This window comes from Solanum tuberosum, unplaced genomic scaffold (genome assembly GCF_000226075.1).
Source record: "Solanum tuberosum cultivar DM 1-3 516 R44 unplaced genomic scaffold, SolTub_3.0 scf00226, whole genome shotgun sequence".
Classification (NCBI taxonomy): domain Eukaryota; kingdom Viridiplantae; phylum Streptophyta; class Magnoliopsida; order Solanales; family Solanaceae; genus Solanum; species Solanum tuberosum.
In genome coordinates, this window is record NW_006239155.1 from 982,201 (window position 1) to 1,008,777 (window position 26,577).

At 35.3% G+C, this 26,577-nt stretch overlaps 4 protein-coding genes across 4 annotated transcripts; 3 read left to right on the top strand and 1 right to left on the bottom strand.

The window, feature by feature from the left end:
• The first annotated feature begins 4,744 nt into the window (after positions 1–4,744).
• Positions 4,745–7,521, top strand: LOC102593507 (exocyst complex component EXO70A1-like). Its single transcript, XM_006356806.2, has 2 exons — positions 4,745–5,571; positions 6,077–7,521. Exons 1-2 carry the CDS (start codon positions 4,753–4,755, stop codon positions 7,421–7,423), a joined length of 2,166 nt encoding a protein of 721 aa, XP_006356868.1. The 5' UTR covers positions 4,745–4,752; the 3' UTR covers positions 7,424–7,521.
• A 747-nt stretch (positions 7,522–8,268) lies between these two features.
• LOC102588172 (F-box protein At3g12350) lies at positions 8,269–11,783 on the top strand. The gene is made up of 2 exons (XM_006356793.2): positions 8,269–9,388; positions 10,976–11,783. The coding sequence occupies exons 1-2, from the start codon at positions 8,492–8,494 to the stop codon at positions 11,447–11,449; spliced, it is 1,371 nt and encodes a 456-aa protein (XP_006356855.1). The 5' UTR covers positions 8,269–8,491; the 3' UTR covers positions 11,450–11,783.
• Positions 11,784–12,912: 1,129 nt separating this feature from the next.
• On the bottom strand, positions 12,913–15,056 carry LOC102588502 (LIM domain-containing protein WLIM1-like). Its single transcript, XM_015313136.1, has 5 exons — positions 14,789–15,056; positions 13,970–14,066; positions 13,850–13,893; positions 13,557–13,646; positions 12,913–13,414 (listed from the first exon to the last, which is right to left on the bottom strand). Exons 1-5 carry the CDS (start codon positions 14,921–14,923, stop codon positions 13,199–13,201), a joined length of 582 nt encoding a protein of 193 aa, XP_015168622.1. The 5' UTR covers positions 14,924–15,056; the 3' UTR covers positions 12,913–13,198.
• A 3,361-nt stretch (positions 15,057–18,417) lies between these two features.
• On the top strand, positions 18,418–25,452 carry LOC102588819 (GPN-loop GTPase 2). The gene is made up of 11 exons (XM_006356794.2): positions 18,418–18,577; positions 20,314–20,445; positions 20,904–20,948; positions 21,084–21,163; positions 21,919–21,993; positions 22,759–22,862; positions 22,961–23,117; positions 23,250–23,337; positions 24,451–24,523; positions 24,626–24,756; positions 25,134–25,452. Exons 2-11 carry the CDS (start codon positions 20,354–20,356, stop codon positions 25,207–25,209), a joined length of 921 nt encoding a protein of 306 aa, XP_006356856.1. The 5' UTR covers positions 18,418–18,577; positions 20,314–20,353; the 3' UTR covers positions 25,210–25,452.
• The last annotated feature ends 1,125 nt before the right edge of the window (positions 25,453–26,577 follow it).

Genomic DNA, 26,577 nt, shown 5'->3' on the forward strand with positions numbered 1-26,577 from the left:
AGTGAAGATGATGAGGACATCATCGAGGGAAATTCAAATTGGGGAAAAATACATGTGTACAGACCACATACCCTTTATCCCCACAAGAGAACACGTGCACTCATCTCAGCAAATTTGTGCAATTTGAGTTGGAGCAAATCTCAGTCGTATGATGAGAATAAAGGACAGCTAGGAATAGATAATAAAGGGTCCACTAGAGTTGGTTAATTTGTTATAGACTAGGCAATAGAATTAAGGAGCTCATTAGCTCATCCTCTGAATTTATTCACAAACATTCATCTCCTATTTCTACCATTCAGTAGAGAGCACAAACAGCCTACTTATTTATCTGACTATATGTGCAATGTAGTTTTTCTTATTAATCTTAATCTTGTTTTACATCTTTTATCACTCCTCCTGCGTACCCTTTTTCAACACTTTCTTCAGTTAATCAAAAAGTTCTTAATTTTGTTTCTACTATGGCTGAACCATCTACATATGCACAAGTTGCTATGCACCCTGGGTGGCAGCAGGCTATGGCATGTGAACTTGAAGCCTTGGAGGCTTAACAAGACTTGGAAGTAGTTCAACTACCTCAAGGGAAAAAATACTCCCCTTGTAAGTGGGTGTTCAAAAAGAAAAAAGAAAAAAAGGTATGATGAGAGTCTTGAAAGATTAAAGGCAAGACTTGTTGTTAGGGATGATATCCAAAGAGAATGTGTGGATTTCAATGAAAGCTTCTCCCCAATTGTGAAGATGACCACCATAAGATGCATTTTATCTATAGCAGTCAAAAGAGGTTGGCCTTTATCACGATTGGATGTTAATAATGCATTTTTACATGGTAAATTACAAGAAGAGGTCTATATGAGGTTTCCCCCGGAATATCTTCTCGTAGTCCTAATCATGTTTGAAAGCTTGGGAAATCTCTCTATGATTCAAGACATGATTCATGCCAATGGTATTCTAAGCTTACTTCTGCTCTCAATTTCAAGGGATTTATTTCCTCTTTAAATGATTAGTCCTTATTTTTTTTAAAGGATGATGATTCAATTTCTTAAGTTGTTGTTTATGTGGATGAGACATTATTTTGACCGGTAACAACTCAGATGAACTCACTCTACTCAAAACATTCCTTGATACTGAATTAAATCAAGGATCTTGGGGACTTACATTATTTTTTTGGGACTTGAGATTTTAGAGCAGCCTCATGGTCTCATTATTACTCGGCAGAAGTACACTTTGGAGCTCCTTTCCGAATATGATTGCACCCATCTGCCACTTGTTTCTTCACCTCTTGATCCTACAACAAAATTACAAGCTCATTATGGAGATAATTTGATAGATCCTACTTGTTATAGACGACTTACTGGCAAATTGATTTACCTCACTCATAGTCGACCAAATATTTGCTATGCAGTGCAGCATCTCTCTCAGTATATACAGGGTCCCTGGACATCTCATTTTTCAGCTGCACTGCGAGTTCTTCAATACCTCAGGAACAATCCCAGTCAAGGTCTGTTTCTGACAAGTGATCTTTCTGTCAAATTGGTTGCTTTCGCGATGCAGATTGGGTATCGTGTGTCGATTTGCGTCAATCAGGCAGTTGATTTTTTGTCACTCTTGGAGGCTCACCTGTTTCTTGGAAGCCAAAAAGAACAGGTTTCCATTTCCTTATCCTCAGCGGGAGCTGAGTATCGCTCCATGAGAAGAGTTGTGGCTGATATGACATGGCTCAATTGTCTTCTTATTGATATGGGATCTCCGACTCTGATTTACTCCGATAGCCACTTCGTACGGAAAACAATTCCTCGCACGCCTGATTTCTCTGTCCTATGTTCCGGCTTCTTCTCAGGTCGCCGATCCCTTCCCCAAAGCCCTATCTGGACCATCTCACCACACCGTTCTAGGCAAATTGGGGATCTCTCCTTGCCCGTCCAACTTGAGGGGGTGAAGGGGTGAGGATGAGAATGGTATGCTCTATTCCTCAGTATCTGTGTCTGCTTCTTCAGTCAAGAAAGGAAAGGGGAAAGTGAAAACGACGACAACAACCCCATCGATGGAAATTCAAATTGAGGAAAAATACATGTGTTAAAAGACCAAATACCCTTCATTCCCACAAGTGAACACGTATACTCCATCACAACAAATTTAAGTAATTTGTGCTAGAGGAAATCTCAGCCGTATGATGTGAATAAAGGACAACTAGAAATAGATAGTAAGCAGTAATGAATTGCAGTGTTTCTATGGTTAACACTCAAAATTAGAAAACGTGCAAAAACCACTGACAACTAAGCATCCCAATCTCTCCCTATTTCGTTAGAAAAAAGAAGGCAGAACTAAAGAGCAAACAGGAAATACTTGAATTTGTTCTCAAATATGTTTCTGGAGATCTTCTTGACAAGAACTATATAAAGTAATGGAGTTAATTGCTTTGACAAGAAATATAAAAAAATTCAAATGGAACTAAGTTGATATAAATATATGCAAAAATTCTATATCGATGCCTACTTTATTTCAAGTTAACAACGTTCCCTTTATTGGCTTACAGACGAGCGTATCTGCAGTTTGTCAACCAATCTAAGTTACATAATGCAGAACAAGAAGTTGCCAAATTCACGTACACCAATAGTACTCAAAACTTGTTCTTACACACTTTACGTGCACCTTAAGAGAGACATACAATGTGAGTCAAACAAATTGAGATGGAAATATTTTTTATCAGTAATTTGAGATGGAAATATTATGAGTTAGCAGGACCAAAAAGTGTGCTAAGTAACTTCCTAATGTCTTCAGCCACTACGCTTGGGGTACGCGACTCAACATTGTAAATACCTTAAAATTTATCATATCTTCTCATTAACTACTGTGAATTAGTAGTGAATAAAGAAAACTCAGATAACTACATTACTAGTCTATAAAGTTCTCTACTTGATGGCAGGGGTATAACTAGAGGCAAATAAACTGTATATACAACTCTCGTTAGTCTTTAGTGCTCACCATTGATTGAGACACAAATTGGAGAAAATTGACACGTAGAGCATAATGTGCCTATGATATATTCCTTAATAAATGAAATGTGAAATCTATGAGCAGGTTGATGTTACTAACTACTCACACTATAATATTCTTTCTATCTCAAAAAGAATAAACAAGATTTAAAGTAGGAGAACCAAACTATGTACTCCTAATTATTATTTTTATAACCGTGGTGCCTGAGGCAGCTTCCGACTATTTCCACGGTATACCTACCCTCTCCCACCAGCAACATGAAGTCTCCGTTTAAATTCTAGCAAAGACCAAAACACTGCTGATTTCTTCCTTATTTTTTTGTTTACATTCCTACATCAATTATATATTTATTTTTTTAAAAATAACATATTATCATTAGTGGTTAATTTGATTAGGTATTAGCTCAGAATCTGCTCGTGAAAGCAAAATTCACAATATTTCTTCACAATGAAACATAGAATACTCAGTGTGTAAGTTTAATTTAGAATCAACATCATAAAACAACCTAACTCCTGAGTATTTCCAAATATTGAACTTGAAATTCGAACAGCAGAAAAATAATTAAGAGTATTGTAGAGGAATTTAGCACGAATACAAAAGCAACAATGAAGATTCACAGTAGAATAAGGTTGATGAAGTACGTACTCTGCGAGGACGATGTTCCTGGCGAATTCTAGACTGTGCCTACTTGACCAGGTTTGATTTCGACGAAGAAGAAAACCTCGTCGAAGAAACCTGTGAAGATCGGATAGACTGTGAATGGACGCCGGAGAAAACTCGCCATTGCAGAACGAAATCGTGTGAAATTACGCTATGAATGAGCGGGAAACAGCTGAAATGGACAAATTAGTTTCTGGCAAGTGCTACTGCTTTGTTGGCCTAAGAAGGTTCCAGCTCCTGCTTTTGGGCTTCATTTGGGCCATTCTCTGTTTTGGGCCAAATTAATATTTCCGGGTCAAAATTCATTTAAATGATAATCTCTGCTAGTGAAGAAATGGTAAGAGACGCCTGAGGAAACAATTGAAACACACAAACTGATTTTGGTCACCATTGTTTAAGTATTACTTTTTTCGTTCTAAAATAAGTGTCATTTTAGAAATTCAAGATAAAACCAACAATTATTTTCAACTATACACTCTTTTATTAGTAAAAACTTATTTCTTCTTAGTTTTTTAATGAGCGTGAAATGAACTAAAATGACACTTATTTTGAAACGGACAGAGTAAAGAAGAAAAATGAAAAGGTAAAAGTCATCAAAGGTTTTCACTTCCGACAAGGAAAGACATATAATATGATCAGACGGCAAAATCAATTAGGAATGTCAATTGTGTCGCTTTTATTATATGTATTTGCCATTTGTTCTTTCGTTCTCATCGAGACTTGATCCTCGGTAATTTCTCTCCTGTCTTCTTCCTCTTTTTGCCACAATTTTGATACCCTCGGGCTTGTTTGTTAGCTGGATTAGTTATGAGGGAATCTATCCAGATATTAGTTATACATATACTATATTGGTAATTCCACTTTCTTTTTTGCATAAATTAGTTATGCGGATTTCTAAATTATCAATCAAAGGTAATATTGATTTTATACATGAATATAACTTATTTCCTATCTACTTATCAAATGTCGTATAAGTTATACGAAAATTGATACTATGAATAACTTATTTCTTATCCAACTATGAACGACCCTCAATGTTTTATATGAAACATTAATTACACCCCCCACAAATCAAGAATCATCATCAATCACTGAAAAAAAATGTCAATGGAGGAGCTAAAACAAGATGATCAAATCCTTTCCAAGCTTAAGCAAACTTGTTCTGATCTCAACAACCTTCTTCAACTCTCATTCAATGTCGAAACAAGTTTATCTGAAATAGAAGATAAATTTAATATAATGCAAGAAAATCTTTCCATTGCTTCAAGAAGAATAGCTCCATTACAATCACTTTCCATTGCTAATAAGGCACTCGATACGAAGATCAACAGAGCAATTTCTCCAGCTCTTTCACTTCTTGAAAGTTTCAAACTTTCTGAATCCCTCCAGCGTAAGCTTCTTGAACTTTCTTCCAAATTAGCTAACGAGAAATCGTTTAACAAGAGGGTGGAGAAGTTGATCAAGTATGTTGACACGGTGGATGATTTGAACGAGGCAATTAGTTCAATTAGTAGAGAGTCTGAACCAGCTATTCAGAAGTTGCAAGAAGTTGTGGAGTTTTTAAGCAGGACTAAAGCAACTGATCAATTCAGGACGCATCGATTGAAAGAGACTTTGATTACACTTAAAGCTCTTTGTGAAACTGAAGTTGATGCTATGAGATTTGATGGACTGCTTGATGATGCTTTGTTGAATTTGCAAGATGAATATGAGAGTTTGTTGAATAAAATGAGGCATAGGAATTTTTTTGAGGCAAAAAGTGATCGCGATGATGATGATGATCACGATGATGTTGTTGTTGCAGCAGATACGGTGTCTACAGATTTGGGAAGTGAATTAGAAGTTGAAGTGCTTACAAGAATCTCTGAGACATTGGCTGCAAATGACTGTCTTGATATATGTATTGATATCTTTGTGAAGGTAACAACTTTCTCCTTGATTTTATACAACAGGTATATGAATCCATGACTGTAAACATTTATATGTTGTTAGGATCAAATGTTTATCATCATGCCAAAAGTTCTAACTGATAGCAAGACTAAGCCCACCAAGCAAGCACCATGTTCAATCATGACTCTGACCTAGGCCACCCCAGCCCCCTCGTGGGCCTTGCCATAGGCAGGATGTTAGTGTTATCCAACATATTAAATGATGTGATCATTTCATCTAAATGCTAAAAGTTTAATCTGTTAGTGAGAAAATATGTTTAATTATTTACTTAATTATGTCTTCAACACTGGCTTTTGACTAAATATAGGCCTTGAATCACAGTTAAAAACTTCTAGTAACATATATATATCTTAATCTGCCACTGGGACGGAGGGAGTATTATTTCATTCCAACAGTTTTGGAGTTTGCTCAATGGTTTAAGATTTAATGTATATGGCTACTAATAATGATTATGGTATTCTGCTTCATCCCATAGGTAAGATATAAAAGAGCAGCCAAAGCATTGATGAGACTGAACCCGGAGTACCTAAAAACATACAGTCTGGAAGAAATTGATGAGATGGAATGGGCGAGCCTAGAGACCGCAATATCCCTATGGATCCAACACTTTGAACTTGCTATCAAGAATGTATTTGTATCGGAAAAGAAACTCTGCTGCCAAGTCTTAGGCACAATAATGGATGGAGTAATATGGCCTGAGTGTTTCGTCAAGATAGCAGACAAGATAATGGCTGTCTTCTTTAGATTCGGGGAAGGGGTTGCACGAAGCAAGAAAGAACCTCAAAAGCTGTTTAAACTGCTAGACATGTTCGAATCACTGGAAAAGTTGAAGCCCGAGTTCTCAGAGATTTTTGCTGGTGAAGCTGGTGCTGATATCTGTTCGCGATTTAGAGAACTGGAGAAACTGCTTGTACATTCCTCTACCAAAGTTTTCTTTGAGCTTGGCCTTCAAATTGAGGCTAATCAGGATGTTCTTCCACCTCAAGATGGTTCGGTTCCAAAACTTGTTCGTTATGCAATTAACTATCTAAAATACCTTCTAACAGATGCATATAGCGCGACAATTATCAGAGTCCTCAGGACTGAACAAATATGGAAAGCTGGAGTACTTTCAACCCCCGAAACAGATGAAAACTTGCTCAAAGACGCCATGTTCAACATTGTGGATGCCATACGGAGGAATGTTGAATCTAAGAAATTGAGGTACAAAGACAAAGTATTGCCTCACGTGTTTGTCATGAACACTTATTGGTACATTTACATGAGGACTAGAAGTACAGAACTCGGAAAACTCATAGGAGATCAGTATATGAAGAAGACATACAAAATTGTGGCTGAAGAATCTGCTTATTCATATCAAAAACAAGCTTGGGGTCCTCTAGTGAAGATGTTGGACAAAGAAGAACTTAAAAGAGTTGACAAAGACGGACTTACTGCTATGATACGAGGGAAAATGGAGGCGTTCACTAAAGGATTTGACGACATTACTCAAAGACATAAAAGCTTTTATCACATCCCTGATGCAGACTTGAGAGAGCAAATGAGAGAAGCTACAATGAAGCTTGTTGTGCCTGCATATACCGAATTCTTGAACAATTTCGCGTCTTCTTTACATGTCAAGTCCTATCCTTCACCGGAATACATAGAAGATACATTGAATCAGATGTTTGAGGTTGTTGATCATCATAAGAGCTCTGGAAAATCATCTTTGAGGCCGCGACAAATGAGAGATACTTCGGATGGTAGTAAATCATTATCAGGCGAACAATCTCGCAGGAGCAAAGACTTCAGGAGGTCCAAGACGAGTGCCATTGATACCTGATAAGAGTTTTCAAGTAATGTAACTTGAAGGACAACCATTTATTTGAAAAAATGTTATGGATATATTTTTCTTGGTAATATTTGTGTTAAGCTTACCACCACAAAAAAAGGGTCACAAACATGATAGATGTAACAAATTATGAGAAGTTAAATAAATATTTCGTGCAATCTTTCAATTTAAAAAGAAGAGCAACGTTATTTATTTAACCAATCGATCAAAATAATTACATTTCCTATCCAAACATAAAATATATATTTTATGTATCTCATATACGAATATACAATAGGTTTGATTCCTCCTATCTTATAATTTCCTTCTTTAATTAATTTTTTTATAAAAGAAAAAAAATTATTTACGAAAAAGAGCACAATTGAATCAAGACTTAACAATATCTACGTGAGATGTAAAAGTAAAGTGAGATATCATAATTACATTATCAAGTTATTATTTTTTGCATTATTTGAAATATTTAAAACTTAAAAAATCAAGTCAAAAAATTGGGTTTATCTCATATATAAATGCTCAAATATGTCATCGACCTTTAATAAAAGGCTCTTCTATGTTATTCGTTAGAAGTTTGGCTCATCTATGTCATTTCCGTTTGAGAAACTCATTCATGTCATTATGTATTAACGAAAATGGATGAGTCATTTTTTCAAACGAAAACGACATAGATAAACGGAACTTTTAACGGATAACATGAATGAGTGTTTAGTCCAGTTCAATGGCATATTTGAGTTTTTCCCCTTATATTATTCAAAAATAATATTTTAAAAAAAATTGAGGTAATATCTAAAATTGAAAACTTAATGTAGTTGGTAACCTGTGTAAAAAAATAAAAAAATCCAACTGAATTTACTACTCATTTTTTCCGTGCAAGTTTCCTTCAAAGCTGAATCCACACATTCAGAAGAGAATAATCCCATTTCCCAAATAGAATAATTCCATCATCAAAATCTTCTCCTTTTTTTAATCATCTGAATCTTCTCTCAACCAAGACTATTCTCATCAAGAAAACCCCCAAATCACCAATTTCAAAGAAAATCCAAGTACCAAATTCGAACAAAAATGGCAAAACCAGATGAAATTCACACCATTTCTTTATCATTCACTGATTTCCCAGAAGATGTGCAGCTTTGCATCCTCTCATTCCTCACTCCATCAGATATATCCAATTTCGCCTGTACTTCAAAACGCTTCGTTTCTCTCTGCCGTGATGACCCAAGACTCTGGTTTTCCATGTGTAACCGCAAATGGGGATCCAAAACCCAGATTAACAAATGGGGTAGCGGTAAGATCTCGTATAAGCTTCTTTACAATACCCTTTTGGAGTATGAGAATCTCATTGGGTTCTGGCGCCGGAGTGGTGCTGAATCTGATTCCCCGTTGATCTTTTTTGAGTGGGGTCCGTTTCATATAGCTGGTTCGAGGGTGAAACCCTCGAGAACTGGTACTTATGAAGTGATAAAGTTGCCATTTTTATGGATGGGTATTACCTCTAAGGGTGAAATTGTTAATTATCTTGACCCTGTGGGGAAGGTGGAGTTATCGGAAAATGTCATGAATTTAGATGATTTGGGTGTTGTGGAGAGTGAATTGGTTCCAGTGAATGTGAATTTCGTGGGAAGAACTCATGTTGTTGTGGAAGAAAATGGTACTGCATTTGGGTACTCGTGTAATTCTCCACAGAATAGAGGATTTAAGAAAGTTTCAAGCTCAGGGAATATGAAGGAAGAGGAGTACGAGGATTTATGTGTGTCCCCTGGGAGTTTGCCGGACAGGTTGATGTCTGATATTTACCAATATTTTGCTAACAAGACAAGTCCTGGTGGAAATGGGTCGGCGAGGAGGCAGAGAAGGAGGGAGAGGGAAAGGCAGGGAAGAAGGAAGTGGGAGCCTGAAGATTATGTGAAAATAGTGAATTGTTCGCCTACGCCAGCCAGGCCTTTGCAGGGCTTGTGGAAGGTCTTGTTCCTGATACTTTTTGCTTATATATAATTTTGCAAATTTATTCTTGTGTTTCTTGCCCGTGGAAGTGTTCTGTTAGAGAAAAACTTGATCTTTAATTCTTTATGAGCAGTTCTTTTATGAAATTAAGGTTTGGCCTTTGATTTTGTTCTTAAAGATTTACATTCGTATAAGTAAAGCTTCTAACTTTGTAGAGACAACTAGGTAGCTGGTTAAGGTGTAATCAAAGGCTGACCTTAATAAGTATAAGTAAAAGTAAGTAAAGAATGGCCCCCAAGGCCTAGCTTGAGTGGCAAAAGGTGGAGGATTTGTGGCTTAGGTCGCAGGTTCAAGCCCCACACCATGCAAAGCAAAGCCCGGTATTTAAGTGGAGAAAGGTAGAGGGGCGGGCCCATTATTCACCAAGTTTAGAAGGCTGTGATTGGTCCAAAGGGCATGTCACATACGGATTTCTTGGTTAAAAAAAAAAAAAAAAAAGTAAGTAAAGAATGAAACTTTATAGAGATGACTAGGTAGAGCCTTGAGTTTTGATAAGGTGTAAATGCTTGTGATTGTAAACCGGGTAATATGCATGTATTTATTCTGAGTGTCGAATTGATATAAAGTATTAATCTTCATAAAGTGTTTGAGCAAGGTATATGACACTAAAAATTACTCTAAGCAGGGGAGCTGTGCTTTTAACCCCCTAAGTTTTGGTAATTTGCTCTAGTTATCTTAGTTCTAACATTATGATGCCACTAACCATTATGTACATGAAGAGTGATTTCTGACTTGTTTTACCAATATCCTTATTTTATTTTCTGTTTTCTAAGACAATGACCTGAAGGAAGTTGATCATAGTTGGTATTTTTGTGGTCCTTCTGTATTCCAGCTTATTCCTCTTGGTAAGAAGTATCATTTGACCAATTTACTAGTAAGGGGTCCAAATATCCTTCCGGAACTTGAAGGGTAACTTCCGGTTCCGAAATTCCAAGTGATTTTACTTCTCAACCAAGACATAGATCTGGACTTGTACATTTAAATTAAATGCTGGTCTTGCTTGATGGTTCAAGTGTCCTACTGCCTCTTTGGAGGTTTTCAGCTGTAAGTGCTTGCGGCTGTATCCCTTCTAGTCCTTACCCTAAAGATATAGGTTTACTAATATTTCCAATCAATGATGTATCAATTTTCGCAGGATTTTTAAAGATTCCTTCAGCTATCATGTTCTATCATCTATGAGTCTCGTTCTAGCTAATTTATAGGGTGTAAAGTTGAACTGTTTTGATTAATTTCAGTAATGTGACTATGTCTGATGTACATCCCCGCGTGATCATTTTCTTCTGATTATCTCTGTTTAGCCAAACTACTGTGCTACTAAATACTTATCAGTTAAGGTGTATAATTTCTATAATAGATCAACCCATCACCCTCATGAGTCATGGGTAACCTCCATTGACCTTTGTTTGAACTGCATGAATTGCAGAGTATTTAGTTTGCCAGTTTGTACATACTGTGTACCTCCCTTTTGCTGAAACGCAAAATTGGGGAATGCTTAACTGCAAAAGGCCTGCTCATGTGATGTTTTGGCTTTGCTTTTCACTGCAGGGATTCCGCGATGAAACGACTTTGGAGTTCTTCCTTGTCTCATATGATGATATTGGTGGCATTGCTTGCAGAAGGCTTGTTGAATTATGTAAACCTTTCTCTGCCTATGCCCCAGTATTTTGGACTTCGAATACCACATTCATTGAGTCACCTTTATCTTCAGAGGAAGAAAACATATATGAGAGTCGCATGCATATTCAGCCCCTTGCTGAAGCTGATGACTTATGTGAGATTCTGCCTAGTGCTGATAAGAGAGTAATTTTGTGCATGCTTTGCATGAACTCAAGCTACGACTTGGTTATTCCTGATTTGGCAGGAAGCACCGTTAATCCTAGGCAGGCGGAGGGAAGGATTTGGCAGTATGAAAATGGAACCTTTGGTTTTGGGTTTCTGCGAGACAATCACGTTATAGACTTGAGATGTATTGCTCAGAATGGTCGGATATTGGAGGCAGCAGATATTTCTGGTGAATGATCTTGCTGTGTACATTAATAGACAAAAGAGAGAAAGTGCAGCAGTAGTTCCTATTTATATTCTTTGTACATATTAGTAGGCTCTTTATGCTGGGAAAATTGTGGTTCTGTTGTAACATTTTGTGACAATAGAATGTTAATTTCAATGTAACCTAGGTATTCTCAAGCTTCCTTTTCTGGGAATGGATTCAACTCTTTTCCGACTATTTATACTTCACCATTTGGATTCTTCAGTTTCATTTTGACATGGCAGGGTGTAAAGACAAATTGCTGATACTTGATTATCTATCATGTTGAACTTTGATCTACTCATTAATCAGCATTTAAAGTTTTCATTGTGTGTAGCATTTTATCTTTGTTCCCTCTCCCACAATGTTGGTTGTAATTTGAGGTTAGCTACTGGCAGTATGTATTACTATCTGTTGCTGAATTTGTTTTGTATCTTGCTATTTTTGTTATCAAATTTTTCTTTGCAATTCTGCTTTGAAAACATTCTTTTTGAGCCGAGGATCTATTGAAAACAATATCTCTACCCCAGAATGGCCTTGTAACTGTGTATGATCTACCTCTCCAGATCCCACTTGTAGGATTAGACTGGATGTGTTATTGTTGTTTTTGGTTAGCTACTGGCAGCTTCTGTCTCATGATAGATCTCTTAAGGACTTCCTGAATTGAATGGCTGGTGAATTTTGTGAACTTTCAAACATCTTGCTGATCACTGTTGCTTTCACTTTTTCTTTTTGTTGTGTACTGAGAAGTTTCTGATTCTTCACAAGTACTTATGTTTGTTTCAAAATCTATTGCCTTACGTGGAAAGGATATCCAAGAGTTGTACTTTCTTGTGCCAAATTTTGCCTTTTCTTTTAACAAAATTTTGTCTTTCTCCCTTGTCAAGTTTTCAGAGTGCTAATAGCTTAATGAATTGCCATCCATGACATTATCAAGTAGGAGAGAGGATGGAAGAGGCTGAAAAGTCGTTTCAAGCAGGGTACAAAATGCAACACCATAACAACAACAACATACCCAGTGATCAGTTTAATCCCACAGGTGGAGTTTGAAGGGTAGAGTGTACGCAGACCTTACTCCTACTTCGTGGAGGTAGAGAGACTGTTTCCTGGTAAGGTTGTCGATTTTTTTTGAAACTTTTCAGTTTATTTCTTAGTTACCAACTACATTTTCTACTTTACTAGCAGCTATACCACTCTAGTCTTGAAAAAACGGCAATGGAGAAATGGTAGGTAAAAAGTTTCTTCTATGCCTTGGGTTAAATTGTTAGGATCAGTGCTGTTGAGGTATCTTTGCTTGCCTTTAAAATGAGAAACTTACTACCTAGATTTCTTCAAAAGGATCTGTATAAGTGCAGTCAAATTGGAAACGAATCGCCTTCCATCATCTGGATCATGTGCGATTCAAGGAATTCCATATCTAGTTTGAGGAGGAAAGAGTATGTTGCAAAGATTTTCATGGCACTGGACAAAAAAACTGTGTTATATTCAATCTCATTTAACATCCACACGATACAAGTGAAGCACAAGAAACAAAGGTCAAAAATCTTAACACAGAAGTAGATTATAGTTCAGCATCAAATTAATGGAAGATGAGAGAAAACATAGGCTGCAGAACGGAAGCACATTAATGGACGCTGCTGAAGACCTCAGCGAAATAACGCTAGCACATACAGATTCTTGAACTTAGGAGACAGGTAGACATGATAGCGGAAAGCTAAGGAATAATCAACTGTTTCGGTTGTTTATGATTCTGCAGTAACTTCTGTTGTTATCGCGGAGATCGTCTGATGGTCACCCTCAAGCTTGCTTAAGTTGCCTTTCTCCTTGATAAGTTGAATATGGTGATGCTTACAGTAGAGGCGTCCTTCATGTGCGATATAGTTGGAAGGGCTAATTACACACCCTCCATGGCTACATTTGAAGCAGTTCTTGTGGTATGGTGTACCATTAACTGATACCTATAAACACACAATCAAGATTTAATATAACATTTATAGACAGCATTAGCATGAAATAGTGTTAACTATACAAGCTGTGAACTTTTGGAATATGTTACAAATTTTACACAAAAGATTACTTATTGCTTATTGGTGGTGTTACCTTTTCTGTTGGATAGACAGTGTTCTTGCAGCCAAAACATTTCTCCCTTGTTCCACCAAACATGCTTGTCACTTTAGCTACCTGTGGTTTCTGTTTCAAAGATACAACTTGCATTTAGTAAGTGAAGGTAATACTCTGCTACGTTGCTCGGACTCTCAAAATGTTGCTGCACCCGTGTCGGATCCTCCAAAAATGCACAAGTTTTGGAGAATACGCACCCCTCGACATTTTTGAAGAGTCCGAACAACATAAATGTTCTATGTCAGTAAGCTTGATCATTCATTGTCAATTACCTCACTGTCAATGAGTTTCTGTGGCTTCACAATTTTTGGTGTCCCTGTAACATTTTGAATTGTCAATAAGTTTTCTGTTTGCAAAAGTTATTTGGAATTATAATCCATGTTAACCTCTACCTTCAAAGCTTTTATCCAAACTGCCAGTTTGTTTGAAGAGCTGATCAAAGTGTGGTCTACAGTAAAGAACTCCTTCAAAGGAATTGTAGTTGCCAAGCTGCCAAATAGATACAGTTGAAGAACAGTAAAAGTTAAGCTCCAATGCCTTGAATATTAAAAGTCTAACAGAAACTGATAAAACTTATAGCATCTCCAGAGTGGATATGACATATAAAGCTAGTAATATTGAATAGAAATCTCAAATCTACTTCTTTTGACTCTGAACAAGTCACATAGACCTATTCAGAGACCAGTTTACAGAGTTATATTAATTTCTGCATAAAATGATCCTGATGATTGCTTCAGTAACCGTACTATTTGTTGTTGCTATTATTCTCTTCTTCATTGTTTTTACTTTACATATTGTTTGATATGCTTTACTTGAGCCGAGGGTCTATCGAAAACAACCTCTCTACCTTCACAAGGTAGGATTAAGGCTGCGTACACACCACCCTCCCTAGACCCCACTTGTGGCATTACATTGAATTTGTTGTTGTTTGATCCAAAACCTGTGTATGGAATAGGGAGGAAAAAGAAGAAAAGTACTTGAAGCTGAACAAGAAATTATTATGTCAGACAGATTATCTCTATGGGATTTCCATGAAAGACAAAATAGAAACTAAAAGTAAGAAGTACATGAAAAACCTAGTCTTTTTGTTGTAAAATTTCTTCCTATTTGTCTAGCTAGCAGGTATCATGTGGAATTAGTCGAGCTGTGCAAAAGCTCATCCGAACACCACAATTATCAACAAAATAAAGCAAAGAGTCATAGGAAGAAACCTTGAGGGTGCCCTTGCAGTGATGACATCTAAAACAAGCTTTGTGATAGATTCTGTTATCTGCAGTTAATTTGTCAACCAGATAGACAGTCTTGTCACAAGCCATGCACTTTTGTGTTGTTCCTGCAAATGCCATGGCTATGATCAACTTCTTTTCTTGATTTTTCTGCAGCAAAGAGCACTTGGTGTTGGAGTTTTGAAGAAAAATAGAGAGGAATGGATGGAAGATAAGGATGAGAAGCCAGCTGAGTAAGTATGATGATGATGCTCAGAATAACAATTTAAGTAATTAGAGAAATAGACATTTTATCATCTTGTCCCCAGTATACATCACCTAACATCTATGCAGACAGACTTTTTTTTTTTCTTTTTCCAATATTTTTATCATTTTTTAAAGATTCTTATCTGTAATAAATATATATATACTCCTAACTTCTTTTCTTGGAACTACAGAAAGTTGAGGTTAAAAAATTTCATTTGCAGTATATGACTAAGACATATGGTGTTTGCCTGTTTGGTAAAATATAGTGAGAAAATAAGTTCCTTATAAATCAAGAAAGTGACTTTTCTTATTGAGTAGAAAACAAGTTCGATAAGTGAGATTCTATATTGATTGTCTTCTCCTTCCCTCCGCATCTTATAGGTGTTTGCCTAAATTGTGGAGTATATAAATTTTATAGAGACAATTTTCTTTGCTTACTTATTAAAATATCAAAAATTATCAAATTTTGCAAACCTTAATATAATTGGTGAAGGATGAAAAAACAGTGAAAATAAAGGAATGAAATAAGTGATTGTTTCTTGCATAGGCATCAAAGTTCACATGCTTGTTGGCCCAGTTTGGTAGAATGAGATCTTTTCTTTGCTCTATTGCTATTAGCAAGCACCACATGAATCATCATCATATCACTCTCATGGAGTATCTATTTGCTGTCAAAGCAATTATGCACCACTCCCGTCTCAATTGATGTGACACTATTTGAATGAATACGAAATCTAAGAATTAAGGGAAGAATTTATTACGTTTACCAAATTGTGCTTGTTAAAGTCACTTTAATGCTTACTTTTAATTGACTTTTAATTTGTTCATAATAAAGTGTTATGTGGAATCCAATAAGAATAAAACGAGGATGATGTCATTAATAGTTGTCAAATAGAGAAAGATGACATTATTTCTGGAACGGATCAAAAAGAAAAGAGTGTTTATAATTGAGACATATTTTGGATGCGCTTATTATAACCTATGTTAAAAGTTACAAGTTAGGATTTTTAAGTTATGACTTTTGGCTTACTTTTATTATTTTAGCTTAAAATAAACTTTTTCTAATTTATCCAATATTTAGAAGCTTGTTTAATTAAAAAATACCTAAAATACGTCAATCCAAACAGGCTCTTAAGACCTTTGATTATTTTTTTCAAAAAATGTTATTATTTGGTGGACCATAATCTTATCAACAACCTAAAAGAAAGTTGTGCTGGACCATCTAGAGTTATGCTAGACATGATTTTCAAATTCAATTTCCTATACAAGAGGAACTTAACCCCACTCTCACACACACAAAAAAAGAAAAACATCAAAGGGATCTGTCACATGGCATAATCATATTATTGATCTGTCATAGCCACCCACTGTACTGTTTTTCTTTTTTTTTCAATAAGAGAGTAGAAAATAAGTAATAGCTGTAAAGTATTTTATTGAAATGTGTTATTCATAAATGCCAATTTTGAGCAGTTTAAATATATTTTTCTGAAATTTTACAAGTCTAATCTCCAGATATAAATCTAAATACGTTGAGAAGTCGAGGTCCCTTAGAAATACAATCATTTAATAAATCATTGTTCCTTAGAACCTAAAGTTTGGTAAAAAAAAAGAATTTTATTCTTTGAGTGTAGTAGATTCAACTAATTACAAACAATTGACATACTAGTCACTGCAAAAAGACTCATTTGATAATAAGTGATATAAACCAAATATGTTCTATTTAATGGAGTGTTAAAGTATTTTTTTAATCCAAAATTTGGGGTTCAATTCATATGAGTATGGAATCAAGAGCGAGTTTTATTCGAGGTAGAACTTCACAATGCGAAGAATCTGAATATAATCGTAAATCAATATGAATATCGGACGTCGGCCACTAGCAAACAAAAGAACTCTTGATCTAGATATGACAATGATATTTCAATTTTCGATAATGGTATAGAACTTTTCATTAAGGTTAAAATCAAAAGAGGAAAACAAATTGTTTCGAATTTGACAAAGAATCTCATTTTTTGATAGAAGTGTATCACTCTTTTTCTTGATAAGCATTAAGAAAAATGATACGACATAAATTGATATGGAAGTAATAGTGACTACTAGAAAACTCAAATAGGAATCATTAATCATTGGTACTAACACTATAAGAACAAAGGTAGCAAGACTGTTAGCAGAACTTCTCCCACATCGGGACGAGCAGTGAAGCGAACATCTTCGCCCAATATTTAAAGTTTGCTTCAGCCGTTTGTTGAAATCACGCAGCCACGCAATGAGCACATAGCGAACTATTCTTTCGCCTTTTACTAAAGAATACCGTGTGCGCGTTGCATCAAGTGGCATACGCCAATTTTTGGAGGGTTTTCTCTTTTAGGGAAATCCCCATCAAATCTTAGTTGAAAATTTATCATATTGTGATATCCTTGTAACTAAATACTAATGCGTTTTTGTGTTCTTCAATAATATGAAGATAAAAGCAAAATTTCTTGGGCATGGGTGCCTAATGCATTTGTGTTTCTGCTATTACTATACATAATTTATTAAGTCGGTTTATGCCTATGCGGGGGTAATATTAAGTATGAGTGCCTAATCATAGAACTACATGTTGAACATCCAATATCACATTGCTCCCACTTGAGCTATATAATAACTTACTTACATTACTTGTATAATAGCATTGACATCTTCATTGAAGAAACTTTTGAGGACTATTTAACATAAAATTCACCGTATATAGTGTTACACAATAAGTTTGTGAAGATCAATCTACAAAAAGCATTGCCTTGGAATGCAACCCAAAAAGATAGAAAGACCGCTCGCTCGAAGAAAACTCTTTTAGAGCCTGGTACCAGCCAAGCCCCCTTTTCTTACAGTCAAGTGGCTGAATACCCCTTTGACTCGGATCTTCTAATTGAATATATTGAAATTTTGAATTAAATATTCCTATTTTAAATGAATATTATAATTGTGAATCAAATATCACATGTCTGAATTGACTATTGTAATTATCATAGTTTTGAGTTTAATTTGCAATTTTTATGAATTGAAGGTTTTGGATTGAATACTGTCTTTGAATTGAATATTCTATTTCAATAGTGAACACTTTAGTTTTAGATCATATGTTACATTTTAAAATTGAATATTATAATTCTAAATTAAATGTTATATAATTTTAGTTCAAATACCGCATTTTGAATTGAATCGTATAGTTATTAGTACTTATTATAGTTTCAAATTGAATATTGTAATTTTTAATTAAATATTATAGTGTATAGTTTTGGATTGGAATACCGTAGCTATAAATTAAATATAGTTTTGAAATAGAAAAAATAAATTGTTGATTAGAATATTCAATTCTAGTGTAATTATAAGTAGGGCGTATGAAAAGAGAGGGTCACCAGGTATATTTGCAGTTCGAGAAATCACTACAAGTCAAAACGCTCTACGCACAAATACAGAGAAATCCTCTCGTCCCCGGCGGCCGGCAGCGGCGAAGCCCTTCCACTTTCAGGCTGCACTCCACGAAACTTGAAGCTGGTGCGATTTCTCTGTCCCTTTGTTTTTTTTTAACCTTTTGCTCGCTTGTTGATAGAAAAAGAGAACCTATAATGAGTGTAAATTGAAGTTAGCGAAAATCATTTTCCAGCAGTACGAAATTCTGAAATTGCTTCTTATTTGTGGTATTCGATCTAATTTTTGAAGTTTAATTAGTAACTACATTAGGCATTGATGATATTGTTCAAGCGTAATATTCTATTGAGATGCTTAATAAAGAGAAAACACTCTAGGTGTGACCAATGAAGTGTGTTGAGAATCATTAGGTCTCATGTTAGAGACAAAAGTACTAGGTGATTTCTTTTCAATAGAGTTATCTGATACCTAGGTGGCACATATCTCGGAAATTAATCGAGTTGCGTGAAAGCTGGTAGGTTATAAAAAGAGATGCTTAATAAAGAGACTAAATTGAATTTACTTGGACTTACTAAGTCCAAGTAGATTCATTAATGACATTCGGAATGAAGTGAATTTGGAAAATATTGGAATCCTGCATAAATTATAAAATTTTTAGTCATCTCATGCTTTGAGTTCAAAATTTTACATGGTTGGGTGGAGCTTCTATTGTGAATAATGTACTGATGATGATTATAAGAAAGCAGCTGCATAATCCTGTATTCCTGTTGCTACTGCTGTTGTGAAACTAAGCTGGTGTGGAGAGACGAGAAGTGCTTTTGTTTGCGAGTGATTCCATGATAAACCTTGCACTTTCTGCGCAAGAGTTAACAGATAGTAGAAATTCTGATGTAAGTTTTCTAGCAATTAAGAAGCTAAATGCAATGTTGAATGATATGTTGCATAAACATTCTGGTGGTGAGCTCTATTTGGTTGATCAAGGGGAAGTTGTTGATGAAGGACACTATCTTGATGTGTTTTGTGTGTTTTTTGATACCTTCCTTCTTTTTTTCCCCATAAATGTGTTAGCTTTACTGTAGATGACAGGATACTTGTAATTGATTATCAATTTCGAGAATTTTTTTTGTTGTCAATCACCTATTCATCGGGTGTTTTTTTTGGGTCGGTGCATCCATTCATCAATGTTTTTATACACAGTACATATTCAATCTTTGACCTCCATTGGCCATTAGTAATCTATCGCTTTTCCTGTTTACTAAGACACTGCACGCTCTAAGCTAGCACGCAACAGCTGATGAAAAGCTAAACAATTTGTTACCTTATCAAAAAAAGCAAAATTGACAATTTGTTAGGAATCAGTTTTGGGTTGCTGATTTCCTCTTATTAGTTAGATAAGCTTGGAACCCTAATACTGGGAGTCGCTGCTCACACTATCTTTAGAAGTAGCTTATTTACTCAACTTGCTACCACTAAACTAGGATTCGATGAAAGTTAATAAACTCCAGTGTATCAAAATTCTCTATGAGGGAATTGACCTTAATTCTAACATTTCAATATGATTTTCATAGTTAAAAATTAAATAAAAGAAAAATTACATATCATATTTCTTTGTTATTAAAATATCTAAAATAAATTTTACATGTTGTAGTACAAGAGAACTTGCTTTCCCATCTAGAAGAAATTAGATTTCTCCTTTGGTGGCAGAAGTCACTAGAGTTCCGAGTTCAAATCAAAATAACTTCAACACCCTGTCTTTTTCTTGAAACCCACCTTTGGGCTTTAGTAGTTGTGTTTTTCCGTCGCAAACTAACCTTTATCGTAACCCCTTTATATCTTACTTCTCAAAGTGAATAATTCTTCAGATAGCAGGAGCTTTGAGTGTTAGAATTATAACTTAGAAGAATGGTGTTTGGTCAAGTAGTGATTGGCCCCCCTGGTTCCGGCAAAACCACTTATTGCAACGGAATGTCTCAGTTCCTCCAACTGATCGGACGGTAACGTATTTCAACCTTTTGGGTTTTCTGCTCATTTATACAATCTTCTACGCTTTCTTTGATTTTTTTTGTAGTCTATGTTCTAAAGAACAGTTTTATGAGTATCTGATTTCTTATATCAATGCAAGAAAGATTATTGATATTGAGTGCTAATGGTACTGTAGTAATTTATGCTTCTATGATTTAAAAGAACAGGTTATTTTCTAGTTATATGACTTCTTAGTGTGGTTAGAAACTTCTTTGTCAGTAAGGAAAAGAGTAGAATATAATTACTTAATATTGGAAGAAAGGATAGGACTAGAGTGGAATGGATTTATTGGGTTCATGTAGTTGGGAGTGGAGGCGTAGTTGACTGATTGATTTGTAGGTAATTGCCAGATATTGGCGGCAGACATTAGAATTAATTGTAATATGATCTCTTACATTGATATTATCTCTTTTGATTGTTTAAATTGCAGGAAAGTTGCTGTTATCAATTTGGATCCCGCTAATGATGCTTTACCGTATCCACTTAAGTTGTGTTTCTTTGACAATGTCTGGATAACATATTTTGATGTCTAATTCGAGAAGATTGTGAAAAAAAAAAAATTAAATAGGAAACCAGTATATATGATTATTTTCTTCCTTATCTAATAAAGATATGAGTGTGCTGTGAATATTGAGGATCTAATTAAGCTGAGTGATGTAATGGTTGAACATTCTCTTGGTCCCAATGGAGGTAAGCTTGCCTTTACACCCTTCTATTAAGATCAGTCTTCCTTCAGTTATCTAATAAATAAGTTCCAAGTGGCTAAACTTGTAGATGCTACCACCATATCATTAGACCTGTGCCGTTACAATATGTTGCTTCAGATTCTTGGGCTACCTCCATTATCTAATTTTGGTGCAGAAATATTGTTCCTTATGTAGATGATGTTTTCTATGCTTTGCCTATATGATTAGACCTGTGCTGTTACAATATGTTACTTCAGATTCTTGGGCTTACCTCCATTATCTAATTTTGGTGCAGAAATATTGTTCCTTATGTAGATGATGTTTTCTATGCTTTGCCATATGATTAGACCTGTGCTGTTACAATATGTTACTTCAGATTCTTGGGCTACCTCCATTATCTAATTTGGTGCAGAAATATTGTTCCTTATGTAGATGATGTTTTCTATGCTTTGCCTATATGATTAGACCTGTGCTGTTACAATTATGTTACTTCAGATTCTTGGGCTACCTCCATTATCTAATTTTGGTGCAGAAATATTGTTCCTTATGTAGATGATGTTTTCTATGCTTTGCCATATGATTAGACCTGTGCTGTTACAATATGTTACTTCAGATTCTTGGGCTACCTCCATTATCTAATTTTGGTGCAGAAATATTGTTCCTTATGTAGATGATGTTTTCTATGCTTTGAATTGTTATTATGTTCATGCGATTCTTACTTTGTTTTTCTAACTCATAGCTTTATTATTCTTTTTGTAGGGCTTGTATATTGCATGGACTATCTCGAGAAGAATATTGACTGGTTGGAGTCTAAATTAAAACCTCTCCTTAAAGGTTGTTACAATTCAATCTGAAGTTAGTAAATTTTGACTGAGATCAACGTTTATTTATGTTTAATCATTTTATACTTATCTGGAACCGGCTTGGTATTTGTTCCATCATGGAGGTGTTTATACCACTTTAATGTTGTCAGTATATCTGGGAGTTTACAACTGTCTCAAAGTTTCAGTTCCATGTGGGAAGAGCAGTCTTTTTGCATCGGTACCATATTTCTCAGCTAATCTGTCTGCTTTCCTCTCTGCTCCTTTTTTACCTACTTCTTACCATGTTTTACCTAACCTCCAATTTTCCAGGAATTTTTTTAATTCACAACCAATATAGATAGTGTAAATACTGTAAATAAGAAAAACATAGATGGTGTTAACTGCCTTCCTATTCTGGCATTACAATATACATCTTGGATTTCAGAGATTTGATAATTTATGTATTTAGTTGTAATGGTTTCTGTCAATCTAAACTTGAGTCAACGTGTTGAATGTAATGGAGCTGTAACACACACTTGGGCTAAAAAACTCTATTAATGTATGCTCATTTACAACAATATTTTACTTGCTTGAGTTTGCTTACTTTCTTTTGATGAGTTACTCTTAGAAAAATTTCGAGTATTGGCATTTTTAGCAAGGTTGTTTGAGCACCTCGAGCTCTTGAGATTCAGCACATTCATGGAAATCACAGTATACCCATCGTCTTATGTGGAAACTGCAGTGGTCTGAGCAATCACCTCAGCTTGTTCTGACTTTTATCTATTTATTTTTGCAGAGCACTATTTACTTTTTGATTTTCCGGGTCAGGTGGAACTATTTTTCCTTCATGACAATGCGAAGAATATGATTATGGAACTTATAAAGAAGTTAGATCTAAGGGTTAGTCTCTTTTTTAGAGTTATCTCATCTATTTCATCCTTCACTATTATGCTTCTTGTTAAAGCCAAATTGCTAACTGTTTGGTTTGTTTAATGTAGTTGACTGCAGTCCATTTGGTTGATGCCCATCTTTGCAGTGATCCAGGGAAATACGTGAGTGCATTGCTCCTCTCTTTATCCACCATGTTGCACTTGGAACTTCCTCATGTCAATGTTTTGTCAAAGATTGATCTAATTGAAAGCTACGGAAAGCTAGGTTAGTTCATCATATTCTTCTGGAGAATATCTTTCTGGAATATGGAATATTCTGTTGGAGATGAGTTATAGGTATGAAACACCTTTGTGGCTACTATGAAGTGCTTATTCTGTATTTCTCTTGTTCTTGCAGCTTTTAACCTAGACTTCTACACAGATGTCCAAGATTTATCATATCTGCAGAATGAGATCAGTCAGGATCCTCGCTCTGCTAAGTATAGGTGCTTCAACCTTCCTTTTAGAACACACTGTCAAATGATAGCTGATTTCTCTTCAACTCTTCTTAATTCTTGCAGGCACAATATAACACATTGTCGTTACTTTGTAGTTTCTAACTGTTCTAATCAAACTAGGACAGAAATTTTAGTAAATCTTGTTGCTGGAGTGAGGTTTTCTATATATTCTACAAGCTTGATGAGTAAATAACTTCTGCACTTGATGCTGTACTACTACAATTTTGAGAGCGTTTCATGTTTTTGTAAATGTTGTGTGTCAGTTTAATGTGTTGAACCTCTCTATCTTTGGCAGAAATTAAGGGAGGGTAATGGAGGGAGAAGAATAAAAGCAAAACACAGTTTTCTTTCTTGTCTTCTTTATTATGTGCTGAGTTTTTTGCATCTACTTCACCTTATTTAAGTGTCATTCCCTTCACTATTCTTTTATAATCGGAAGGTGGGTGGTCATTGAATTGCTAGTGTGGAACAATCTACTTTGACCCATTTTTATAGTTTACACACTTTTGTGTTGCCACTTCTTACTGTCGTATTTATGTTAATGCACTTTTCAATGAACGTAAACAAAGGGCAATTCTGGGCCTTTAATCTTTATAGAGAAAAGAAAAATATATCCTAAATTTATTACTTGGTGGAGGAATATATAGGATTCATTGCTACAAGTATGGATTGTTAACCCTCAGGGGTTGGCCTACTGGCAATTGACTTGAGCCTTGGGGTTTGCTCCCTTTCAAGGTCTCAAGTTCGAAACCCACTGGGTGCAAACAATTTCTGAGGGCCATCGGACTGGGTAAAACCTGAATTAACCGTGGTGCACTTGCAGGAACTCCTTGCCGAGGGCCTGTGCACCCCCGGGATTTAGTCGGGGGCTCAAAGAGACTCGGACACCCGGTGCAAATCAAAAAAAAAAAGTATGGATTGTTGAAAATAATAAGACATGGATTTGGATATTTATCATAGTGCTTGACATAATGGAAATAACCAGAAAGGATCTTTATATCTAAAGTTTGTGTTTTCGGGTTTAATACATAGAAAATGCAGAAGCTTGAAATAGATTTTATCTTAACATTGTGTTTTTATTTTGATACTTAAATAATGCAGAAAGCTTACAAAGGAGCTTTGTGAGGTGATAGAAGATTATGGACTCGTCAACTTCACACCTTTAGATATCCAGGTAGGATGTGATTGAGAGTGTCAACTTCACGGCTTTGAGATATATCCTCTATACTCTTTGTTAGCATAGTGTTTAACTTTTTTAGCTTATTTACCATTTCAGGATAAAGAGAGTGTTGGGAATCTAGTTAAGCTAATTGACAAAAGCAATGGATACATATTTGCTGGCATAGATGCAAGTGCTGTTGAATTCAGCAAAATTGCAGTTGGTCCTGTTGATTGGGACTACTACCGATATCCTTTTTCACGCCGTTTAACATATAAATGGATACCATTCATTGAACTCATAAATTCCCTCTACTTATTGATTTTATGAGTAGTATAGATCATTCATTTGATCCCAACAAGGAAGTAGAGATTTTATTCATTTCTTCATGATTCTACACTTCACAAAACCAATTTCTTTTTGTTGGATTGTCCAGTACCAAATGTTAACATTTAGGATCAATTTCGTGCTTGTACTTTCCTATCTTGGCTTGTCAGTTGTTAGCTCTATTTCTGCGGGTCCTCGTAAACGAAAAGAGATTCTTAGGGATATAAATTGTGGAATATATTTGATTTGATTTTCTGCTGATTGGTTCACATGGTTGGCCTTGACATTCCAATTTTACAGTTGCAGCTGTGCAGGAGAAATACATAAAGGATGATGAAGACGTTGATATGACAAAGGACAGTGAGACAAAATAGTATGTCTAAAATCTCTAAATACTGCATCTTACAGAAACTAATTATCCTAATGTATGATAGGTTGTAACTTGTAACGATCATTTTTGTTCGTTCGAGTGCCTGTATCTACTCATTACTGAACTTTTTTTGTTGTTGTAGTAGTAGTAGAGTAAAAGATGAACACCTAGTCATTTTTTTATGAGACCTTCAATTGTACTCCAAAATAGATAAGAGGCTCCACTCCTCCTTTGCAATCTTCTGATACAATGTGCATTTTCCATGATCATAGGACCTAGCATTGGTTATCGGAAACCTCCATCCCACAAAGGCAGGGGTGTAAGGTCTGCATACAATTTAGTATTTACGTTTCACAGACCCCACTTGTGGGATCACACTAGCTACGTTGTTATATGGCCTGGCATTGGCGTAGATGGTTGATCATAATTCCTTTGGACAATTTAAATTACATTGTTCAATCTTTTAACTAGGTCCAATCCAAAATAGAACAAAAAATGAGAAGAAAAGAAAAGACCAGCAGTATATTAATTAGGATTATTTGCTTTGTGGGTGGTCTTGTTAGAACAAAATGGATACAGAAAACTCATAAAAGTCAAAATAAATATTGTTCTTTTGAAAATCCAAAACCAAGAGATCTGTTTTGGTGAGTTAGAAACTGAGTTTGAAAAAGTCAAATCTTTAATGATTTCATCATTTATAATTGAGTAGTGAATTGAATAACCATCCTGTCTCTTTCATTTCTGTTTGTTATATGACAATAATTTAATAGAAATATTGTTCTCTTCCAGAAGGCAGAAGCCTAGATTTATTTTTATACTATATAGTTTGAAAAAAAAGATTAGCGGTGATTTAATTTACTTGCCTTGCACTAAAAGGGTGCTATACAAAATGTCATCACTGACTACGTCCTCATCGTGAGGAATAAGTAAAAAAAAAAACATGAAACAAAGAAACTTTTGCAATTTATGTGTACCCTTGAGGTGTTCTTTAGGAGTGTGCTAAGCATAAAGTCTCAAATTAATTTGGACTATAAAGATAGAAATTCCATATTTTTCTAGAAGGCTACTTACTCTTTAGTTGTGTTAGTAATATATATCCAGCACCAGATAAGGGGAATAGACCAATAATATAGTACATTCTTTTTTGTATTGTAATAGATAGAATTTATATCATACTCATCCATTCAAATTTCCGATGAACATTATCAAAGGATGTGGTGCAACAAATAACTGTTACTTTTTTAATCAAAAAACTTTGATATGGCGCAACAAATACAACTGTTACTTTTTTAATCAAAAAATTTGATTTTGAGCCTTATGTATGCAAACTATTGGACAGAAAGAGCTTCTCCGAGAAACTCTATGCGAATCT

What these genes read in the sequence shown, in the direction of transcription:
- LOC102593507 (XM_006356806.2), top strand. Translation starts at nt 4,753, where the DNA reads ATGTCAATGGAGGAGCTAAAACAAGATGATCAAATCCTTTCCAAGCTT. An exon ending in GTATTGATATCTTTGTGAAG is followed by an intron (nt 5,572 to 6,076) that starts GTAACAACTTTC and finishes TTCATCCCATAG; the next exon opens with GTAAGATATAAAAGAGCAGC.
- LOC102588172 (XM_006356793.2), top strand. Translation starts at nt 8,492, where the DNA reads ATGGCAAAACCAGATGAAATTCACACCATTTCTTTATCATTCACTGAT. An exon ending in CTTTGCAGGGCTTGTGGAAG is followed by an intron (nt 9,389 to 10,975) that starts GTCTTGTTCCTG and finishes TTTTCACTGCAG; the next exon opens with GGATTCCGCGATGAAACGAC.
- LOC102588502 (XM_015313136.1), bottom strand. Translation starts at nt 14,923, where the DNA reads ATGGCATTTGCAGGAACAACACAAAAGTGCATGGCTTGTGACAAGACT. An exon ending in TTTGGATAAAAGCTTTGAAG is followed by an intron (nt 13,894 to 13,969) that starts GTAGAGGTTAAC and finishes AAAATGTTACAG; the next exon opens with GGACACCAAAAATTGTGAAG. An exon ending in CTGTCTATCCAACAGAAAAG is followed by an intron (nt 13,415 to 13,556) that starts GTAACACCACCA and finishes GTGTGTTTATAG; the next exon opens with GTATCAGTTAATGGTACACC.
- LOC102588819 (XM_006356794.2), top strand. Translation starts at nt 20,354, where the DNA reads ATGGTGTTTGGTCAAGTAGTGATTGGCCCCCCTGGTTCCGGCAAAACC. An exon ending in ATTAAAACCTCTCCTTAAAG is followed by an intron (nt 21,994 to 22,758) that starts GTTGTTACAATT and finishes TTATTTTTGCAG; the next exon opens with AGCACTATTTACTTTTTGAT. An exon ending in TAAAGAAGTTAGATCTAAGG is followed by an intron (nt 22,863 to 22,960) that starts GTTAGTCTCTTT and finishes TGTTTAATGTAG; the next exon opens with TTGACTGCAGTCCATTTGGT.